Here is a 10,244-nt window from a genome sequence, read left to right as displayed (position 1 = left end):
ATAATATATCTAAGATAGTATATCTAAGCAAGTCATGAGATGGTGCTCTAAACTTCAGATGCACTACACCACTCAAATGAAAATGTATAAAAGACTTTAAAAAGCTATGCCCCTGAGAATTTACCTTACTTTCTCTAAATATGTACAGATTATATTCTCATATCCTAGACTTTTGCAAATTTTACATTTCCCAAGTGCCTTCCTGGTTTCCTGCCACTGGATTTAGATATTTATATGTCATAATTTGCCTGGCTCAAGAAAGGGCTCTACCCATTGAATACTCTATCTTTTCCTTCCATAATTTGACCCCTTCTCCATAAAATTCACTCAAATGAAATCCTATTCAGCATACTGAAACAAAATACAAATATAAATGTGAGATGTAAAGCAATTGATTATCCAGACTCCAATTGTTGTACCGTGTTTTATGACATGATAGGTTAATATACCTGCAAGTTTTTATAAGGAAGTCCTTTTAAAGTTTCTGTTTCAAAGACAGAAGGGACAAGACTAAATCATCTACACAACCTCATGTCCTTTTCATGACCAGGAATTCTATGATCCGTATCTTTTGACCCTAAACTGATTCAGCATATGTCATGTCCTTTGGAAAAATCTTTTTGTCATATGTCATAAGTGCTCTTATAGTCTAGGGAAATTTTTATCAGCAGCCTTGAAAGACCATCAATATTGCTTTTACAAATGGATAATTGCCCTCACTGTGAATAGGACTTCTTTTCTATGATCTGCAGTTTTTATTAGAGCTTCATAAATTGTTTTTAATCAGTATGAATTAATACCTGGCCAAAATGAATCTAGTAAGGTGATGAGGACCAATTTTCAAACCTATTTAACATTGTCACATCAACAATTATCACATGTTGATCTCCAAAGAACTGTTGAGAACTTCTGTGGCAGATCATACAGATAATACAAATTTGGCTATGTTGCTATTCAAGATGTTTTTCAGTTTTTAAAATCCTGGATAAAACTAGATTAAAAAAATAAATGAAGACCCCTGAGAATTTAGAAAACTTCTCAGACCACTTATCTCAGTGTTGGTAATTTTCCCTATCCCAGTGGAGTTCATATTTAAATGTGAAATTTTAATGATAATTACTTTTGCTATTAAAGTGCTCAAGAGGTTATATCCCAAATGCAACAAAATTCAACATAAATAAGTGCTGTCATACAAAAATAATTCCTTGGAGTGTAAAATCATCTTCTGGCAATAGGTATCTGTGATGTTCTTTATTTTGTTATAAAAAACACATGGATCAATTTTTTTCATTTTTAATTGTATTCATTTTCATTTGTAGTTCATTTCATGGAAAATTATTTATTTCTCTTGCTATATAATGAAAATTTTCTCTTTTTGGGAAAGCAATTAGGATTAAATCACTTGCCCAGGGAAGTGTTAAGTATCTAAGGTCAACAGTTATTCATGTCTATAACATACTATGGTGCAATGGGGTAAGATTGTATTATAGGCACGTAGGAAGTGACCAGAGAATATTTCAATATTCAAATCTTAGTCCTGTATTCTATTTTAATCTCCTTCTCTTCTGTCTAATAGGCAATAACTGCACTGCTGTGACTGAATTCATTCTTTTGGGGTTAACAGATGATCCAACTCTTCGTGTCATCCTCTTTGTGTTATTCCTGGGTGTCTATGCAGTTACATTAGTTGGTAATCTTAGCTTAATCATATTGATCAGAATTAGCTCCCAACTTCATACTCCAATGTACCTTTTCCTCAGTCACTTGGCTTTTGTGGATATTGAAATTTCCTCATCTGTCACACTTCTCATGCTCATGAATTACCTCAAGGACATAACCTTAATCTCTCTGCCAGGGTATATGGCCCAAATGTGCTATGGATTCACCTTTGGGGCAGCTGAGTGCTTCCTGCTGGCTGCGATGGCCTATGATCGGTATATGGCCATCTGTAATCCCCTACTCTATTCCATTAACATGTCTCCTAAGATCTGCACTCTGTTACTCATCACATCCTATGTGGGAGGTTCTGTGAATGCTTGGATCTTTACTGGTTGCTTATTGAATCGGTCCTTCTGTGGAACCAATAAGATCAATCATTTTTTTTGTGATTATTCACCACTTTTGAAACTCTCCTTCTCTGAAGATAATCTTGCTGAAATTCTTCCTCCCGCCTCTGCTGGATTACTACTTATGATCACAGTGTTCATTATCATGATTTCTTATGTGTATATCCTCTTTTCTGTCTTAAAGATAAACTCTACTGAGGGGAGATCCAAAGCTTTCTCAACTTGTACCTCCCATCTCACAGCAGTCACTCTGTTCTATGGAATGCTTATTTTAACTTATGCAATGCCTAAGTCTAACTATTCAACAGATGAGAACAAAATGATTTCTGTTTTCTACAGTGTATTGATCCCCATGTTGAATCCTCTAATCTACAGTTTAAAGAACAATGAAGTAAAAGGGGCCCTAAGGAAACTAATGAATAGGAAACATTTTTTTCATGAATTCAGCTAAATACAGGTATTTTTGCCATTTATTTTAAACATTCTTTTATTTTTAAATTTTGAGCTTCAAAATCTCTTTATCTCTCTCACTCTCTCAAAACTACTGAGAAGGCAAGTAATATTATGTCAATTATAAAGTTGAAATCATGTAAAGCATATTTCCATATTAGCTATATTTCAAAAAAAAGCAAGAGAAATAAAGTTAAAGAATTATACTTTAATTTGCACTAAGGATTCAACAATTTTCTCCTTTTGCACCATGAATCCTTTGAAATTATCTTAGATCATTGTTCTAATTGGAATAGCCTCACCTTCAGCAATCAATCATTATTTCAACATTATTGCTATTGTGCACAATAATCTGCCAGTTTTTACTTCACTTTGCTTCAGTATATATAGTTCTTTTCATATTTTTCTGAAGCCATCACCTTATCATTTCCCAAAGCATAATCGTACTTCATCACAATAATAGACCACAACTTGGTCAGTCATTTCCCAATTGATGAGCATCCCTTTTATTACCAATTCTTTGGTACCATGAAAAAAGTTGCCATAAATATGTTTGTACATATAGGTCCTTATTCTTTTCCTTTCATCTCTTTAGAATGGAGATTAGTACTTGTATAACTGAGTCAAAGGATCTGCATAATTTTATAGCTCTGTGAACATAGTTCCAAATTCCTCTCCAGAATTCCTCCAGTAATTCATTAGTATACCTAATTTTCCATCATCTCCTCCAACATTTATTATTTATGATAGGTATGAGATAGTAATTTGCAATTCTCTAATCAAAAATGATTTAGAGCACTTTTTACATATCCAAAGACAGTTTTGATTTTTCTGAAAACTGCCTATTTATATTCTATGACCATTTGTCAATCAAGGAATAGCTCTTATTTTTTTTTAATATAAACTTAACTTGTCTATACTCTATATATTTAATAAATTAAATCTTTATTAAAGAAACTTAATGTAAAAGTTTTTGATCTTACATTTCTATGTACCCTTTTTAGTATAATGTAATTCCACTAATAATATTTTATTAAGTCTAATTTTGCTTTTGCTTTTTCTGTGATCTTGATTACTATCTCTGCCTTTTTCTTTAATATCAGCTGCAACATATCCATTTATCAGAATCAGTATGCTAAATTCACTATTGTACTACGAAATCTCAATATGGTTCACCCTCTTGAGTTTGTTAAGTTGACATTTGAGAATTGGGAGAGAATATTTTACTGCAAGCTTCTCTGATAAAGACCTCACTTTTCAAATATATTGAGAACTTAGTCAACTTTATAAGAATATGAGGCATTTTCCAATTGATAAATAGTCCATGAATGTGAGCAGGTAGTTTTTAGAAGAAAAAAACCCAAAACTATCTGTATAAATATGAAAAATATTCTAAATAATAATTGATTAAAAAATGAAAAATTAAATAACTTTGAGAAGCCAGATTATCATTATCAGATTGGTCAATATGACAGAAAAGAAAAATGGCATATATTGGAGGGAATGTAGAAAAACTGGGATGATCATGTATTATTGGTGAAGTTACTAAATTGATTGACCTCTTCTGGATTGCAGCATAAAACTTTGCCCAAGGGGCTATTGAATTTTGCATACACATCAATCTAGCAATAACATTACTAGGTCTATAGCCTCAAAGCAATCAAAAGGAAAGGAAAAGGATCTATATGTATAAAAATTTTTATTGAAATTCTTTTTGTGTTGACAAAGAATTGGAAATTGCTCATCAATTGGAGAATGATTGGGGCGGGGGAGTACAAATTAACACTGAGGTCTAATGCAGTTGATTACCCAAGCTCCAGTTTGTCCCAGCATGATCTGTGACATAATAGGCTAACACATATGAAGGTCTTTTAAAGAAAGCCCTTTCAAGCTTCTCTTTTTCAGGGCATATAATATGACCTAAAATGAGTCTAAAAAATGAGTCTGATGAAATGACAAGGACCAATTTTTTATATCTAGTCAACATATTCACAACCACAATGGCCACATATTGGTCCCAGAACAATTATTTAGATCTTCCTATTTTATTCTCTAATCTTATTTTTCAGTTTTTAAAAACCCAGATAAAAATAAAGAAAAATAAATCAAGAGACCTGAGAATTTAGAGAAGTTCTCACAGTACTCATTTTTAGGTTGGTAATTTTGCCCTTTCCCAGTGGATTTCGAATAGCATTTCAATGGCATTTAGAATTAAGATATTTAAGATACGAAATGTTAAGGTATTTATAATTCAAATGCTGCTAAATTTAATACAAATATAGAGCTACTATGCAAGATAGTTCCTGGAGTCTAAAATTATCATCTTCTTGCATCAATAACTATTGATGCTATTCTTTTTTTATTATTTTTATTTTTTTTTAATTTTTATTTAATAATTACTTTATATTGACAGAATCCATGCCAGGGTAATTTTTTTTTACAACATTATCCCTTGCACTCGTTTCTGTTCCAATTTTTTCCCCTCCCTCCCTCCACCCCCTCCCCTAGATGGCAAGCAGTCCTTTATATGTTGGATATGTTGCAGTATATCCTAGATACAATATATGTTTGCAGAACCGAACAGTTCTCTTGTTGCATAGGGAGAATTGGATTCAGAAGGTATAAATAACCCGGGAAGAAAAACAAAAATGCAGATAGTTCACATTCGTTTCCCAGTGTTCTTTCTTTGGGTGTAGCTGCTTTTGTCCATATTGATGCTATTCTTAATTGTATTATGAAAATATTTAGATATAATTTTTAATTTGTAGCTTATTAGAGAGGGTCTGTTTATTCCTCTTGCCATGACAAACTTTGTAACGATTTCTATTTTACATGAAGCTTAAATGAATCTCTGTCTATCTTTGTCTGCTTCTCTATCTCTGTCTGTCTGTCTCTTCTCCCTCCACCCCATTTAAATGACCAAGATTCGTTCATGATCTGGATTTTCAAGTTTCTGCTCCCTTTTAGTGCCATATAAAGTCAAAGATCTGGAAGTAAGTTATATGCATAGAGCAACATTACAGAAATAGTAAGTAAAATTTTAATCTGCCACAGGTCATATTATACATCCTAAAACCTTGTTACAAACAGTAAATACTTTCTAGATCATGATTAGGTAAGGAAAAGTAGATAAAGGTCTTTATGTATATGTGGGTAATTGGTTTCAGATATGAAATTTCCTCACTTCCCAAATAGACCCTTTGACTTGAGGATTTTTCCTCATATATTTGTTGCATGATGTGGTGGGAAAAGAATTAGACTTGAAATAAGGAGAATTCGGTTTGAATTTCATCTCTGAGTCTTACTGGCGATGAATATGTATGTGGGTAAGTTACCAGCTACCTCTATGATCCTCACTTATCTCAGCTATAAAATAAGAATGACACTATTTTCCTCTAAAAAATGTATGAGTCTTTTATCTCAGAGAGCTTAGCTTCTATTGAAGAGGAAGAAATAAAATATTTATGCAAATAAATAAGCAGAAGGTAAGTTGAGGTAGGACAGAGATTTAGAAATTAGGCTTCCTAGAAGTAGTCTAGCTGAGGCACAAAGAAAGCTTGAGATTCTGAGAAGCAAAATAGAGAAAGAGCATTTTGAGCATGGAGATGCTCTGTGCAGAGGAACAGAGATGAGGTAGATTTCTCAGTCTGGGAAACAAACAACAAATCAATTGGGCTAGAATTTGGAGTATATGCCTGAAAGGGAAATTAATCTGAAGAGGGAGTCTGGATTTGGATTGCACAGGATTCTAAATATCAAGCTAAAGAATTCTTATTTCATCCTCAAGGCAATAATGAATATGTTCAAGTAGAACATTAAGTAGAAAAGATGTTCAGCTGTGTGTTATAGGAAAATCATTTCTATAGCTTTTTGCAGGATAGTTAGAGGAAGGTGAGACTGAAATTCTAATTAAGAGTCCTTTGCAATAATCCAAGTGAAAGGACATACCGACTTGAGTTAAAATGGTGGCTGTGTGAGAGACAGAAAAGGAGATGTGTTCAGGGTTGAGGTAGAAGTGGCAAGAATTAGCAGTTGCCTAGATGGGAGAGAGAAGATGGAGAAAAGAGTAGAGATTAATTTCAATATTTCAGACCATGATACCCAAAGGATGATCAGGCACTTCATGGAAATAAGAAATTACAGAGATAAGGGGTCTTAAAAGTGAATGTTAGAGTTAAGATGAGTTCTCTGTAAGACTTATTGAGATCAAAATGCCTCTGAGAGATTGAGATGCAAATATCCAACGTGGATTTGAGTTTAGAGTTGAATATATAGATGTGAGATTCATTTGATTGGAGATAGTAATGGCAATGGAAGCTAATAAGTTTGTTGAAAAGGTATAGAAAAAGATTAAAGGGCTTAGGGCAGCTGGTAGGGCACATGTACAATTAAAAAGCTGCATCTGGAGCATGATCTTCCAAAGGAGGCTGAGAAGAAAATGTCAGAAACATAGTAGGATTGCTAATATCAAGACAGGTAGTATCATGAAAAAACCTGAAGAGAATATATGCAAGAGTAGTGGATGGTTTGCTGTGCCACACACTGTAAAGAGGACAAGAATAAATTAATCAACAACCATTAATTAGTACCTACTATATTTGCTAGTGATACAAATAAAAATGCTGAAATGATTCCTATATTCTATGTATTTAAATAGTGATTACAAAGATATCATACTTTAAAAATTAAGAAATTATTGGAAACTGTAGAGAATAGTTTGAATGAAGTGATGGGGTGACAAATCAGAGTAGAATGGGTTAAATTAGTTGGAATAGGCAAAGAAAAGATCTTTTCAAACTCCTTTTATGAACAAATATACAGATGCCTACCAAGAAAGAGTAAAAATAGAGAAAGAAAATGATCGATTCAAAAATCAAATAAAATACTAATTAAAGAATTACAATAATGTCTTAAAAGGTTATGCATTATGACCAAATGGCATTTATACCAGGAATGGAAGGGTAGGTTAACATTAGGAAAATTATTAACATAATTGATTAATTTTTAATAATTGTAATAGTTTTTATTATTATGATTATATTAAATAGATTCAGAAAAAGATTTTGATAAAGTACAACACTTATCTACTTATTCAAAGCCATCCCAATAAATTAGCAAAAAAATTTTTTCAACTAGAAAAAATAAAATTCATTTAAAGAGCAAAGGGTCAAGAATATCAAGGGATTAATGAACAAAAATAAGGGAAGAAGTTTTACCTATACAAGATCTTATACTATGTTATGTCAATAATTATCAAAACTTTCTGGTACTGATTAAGTAGAAAAATGGGTAAGTGGAATGGAATAGACACACAATAAATAATTTTTCAAAAGATTATAGTAACTTTGTGTTTGAAAAAAATTAAAGATTTAAGCTTTTGATAGAAGAATTCACTAGTTGGACAAAACTTCTGAGAAAACTGGGGATATAAAGATAAATATTATAAGAAAAATAAGAGGATATGGAACTTATTACCTATTAGACTTATGGATAAGAGAAGGATTGATGAGAACAAGAGTTAGAAAGCATGTGATATGTAAAATGGATAATTATACTTATATTACAGGAAAAGTTTTTCTTTAATTTTAATTTGTTACAAATAAAACCAATGTGAGCAAGTTAGAATGAAAGTAGAGAATTAAGAAAACATTTTTATAGGCAGATAAAGGTCTCAAATTCCAAATACTTAAAGAACTTTATCAAATATTTAGGAACACGAACTATTCCCTAATTGATAAAAGGTCAAAAGATATGAAAAGAAAATTTTTATGAAGAAATAAGAACTTTATAGTCATATGAAAAATTGCCTAAAATAATAGAAGTGGGAAGTCACAAGTACTGAAGGGAATGTGGAAAAATTTTGACATGAATACAATCAATATTGATGGAATTGTGAATTAATCCAAATATTTTGGGAGGAATCTGGAATTGTGCCTCCCCCAATCATAAAATTGTGTATACTCTTTAGCTAAGCAATACCTATTAGGTCTGTTTCTCAAGGGAAAAAAGGAAAAGAATCTTTACTTTTTAAAATATTTATAACAGCTCTCTTTGTGGTGGCAAAGAACTGGAAATTCATTAAATGCCCATCATTTGGGGAATGGCTAAACAAGTTTGTGGTATATTATTGTGATGGAATACTACTGTGGTGGAAGGGAAGAGCTGATTAATTTTTAAAAAACATGGAAAGATTTCTATGAATAATGAAGAGTGAAATGAACAGAACTAAGAGAATGTTGTATACACAGTAACAGCAATATTATTTGAAGAACAATTGTGAATAAATAAATACTCAAATCAACTACAAAAGACTTATAAAAGAAAATTATTTCAACTTCTGGAGAATGAAATTAATGATTAAATAGAAGTATACATACTATGGATTTACATACATATCAAATGGTGATCTTCTCTAGAGTGAAGTGGGAAGAGAGGAAGTTTAGAACTTAGAATTTAACATAAATTTGGAAAAGTTTATTTGCATGAATTTAATAAAAATAAAATAAAACATAAATGTAAAGTAACATTTTGATCCCCAAACAATTGATCCCAACATATTGATCCCAAAACAATCATTGAGAGCTTCCATGGCAGATCATATTAGTTTGGCTATGTTGCTATTGAATCTTGTTTTCAGTACTTAAAAATCTTAGATAAACATAGATAAAGGAAAAATAAATGAAGACCCTTGAGAATTTGGAAAACTTCTCAGACAATTTATCTGTTAGTAATTTTCCTCATCCCAGTAGATTTCAAATGACATTTTAATGATGAGGTTACATTTGCTATTAAGATGCTCAAGGGGTTATATCCCAAATGCTACAAAAGCCAGCATATAAAGCATGGTGCCATACAAAAATAATTCCTTGGAGTCTACAGTTATCATCTTCTTGCATCAGTAGGTACCACTGCTGTTCTTGGTTTCAGTATAAAAATACTTAGATCTAATTTTTTGATTTGTAGTCCAATTCAGGAAGGCATCTCTCTTCCTCTTGCTATGGCAGACTTTATATTGACTTCATTTTCCTTTGTCTGTCTCTTTCTTTTCTCTCTTTCTCTCTCCCTCTCCTTTTCTTACTCTCTATTTGTTTTTCATTTCTAATAAAAATCTTTATATTTATGGTTCCTTATAATGCCAAGTAAAGTCAAATATTTGGAATGAACAATATTCATGGAGCATTATTACACTATATTAGCAAGTAAATTCTGATCTATCACAGGCCATTTCATATATCTTGAAATGATTCCCTGCAAATAGTAAGTACCTGATAGAACATTATTGAGTAAAGGATACCTTAGGTAAAGTGCTCTGTGTATACATAGGTGCATTTGTCTCATGTTATTCCCCTACACCCACACACACTTCTTAAATAGAAGCCTGGCAGGAGGAATTTCACTCATATATTTATTGGTTAATAATAGTGGAAAGGAAATTAAACATGAAGTCAGAAGAACTGGGTTGGAATCTCAGATCTGAGTCTTACTGGCTATGATTGTGACCATGGATAAGAGACTAAACCTCTGTGATACAGTTACTTCATCTGTAAAATGAGATAATATTTTCCTTTAACCATTATGGGAGAAAAGTAATGTACAAACATTAAATAGTGGGACTGAGTAATTCTAATTATTATGACTATGAGCATAAAAGATAGATCTATGTAAAGTCCTGAATTGAAATAAAAAATTAAGGAGATAAGTGGTTTTAGATTGCTCTCTGTTAGACTT

General features: G+C 31.9%; 1 protein-coding gene across 1 annotated transcript; it reads left to right on the top strand.

Moving 5' to 3' along the window:
* The first annotated feature begins 1,575 nt into the window (after positions 1-1,575).
* Positions 1,576-2,517, top strand: LOC127541508 (olfactory receptor 508-like). Its single transcript, XM_051966747.1, has one exon. The coding sequence runs from the start codon at positions 1,744-1,746 to the stop codon at positions 2,515-2,517; it is 774 nt and encodes a 257-aa protein (XP_051822707.1). The 5' UTR covers positions 1,576-1,743.
* Positions 2,518-10,244: the final 7,727 nt, after the last annotated feature.

The sequence above is a fragment of the Antechinus flavipes genome, chromosome 6 (assembly GCF_016432865.1).
Source record: "Antechinus flavipes isolate AdamAnt ecotype Samford, QLD, Australia chromosome 6, AdamAnt_v2, whole genome shotgun sequence".
NCBI lineage: Eukaryota > Metazoa > Chordata > Mammalia > Dasyuromorphia > Dasyuridae > Antechinus > Antechinus flavipes.
This window is presented reverse-complemented; position numbering and strand designations above follow the sequence as displayed.

Bases quoted from the DNA above. Each gene is read 5' to 3' on its own strand.
- LOC127541508 (XM_051966747.1), top strand. From the start codon at position 1,744: ATGTACCTTTTCCTCAGTCACTTGGCTTTTGTGGATATTGAAATTTCC.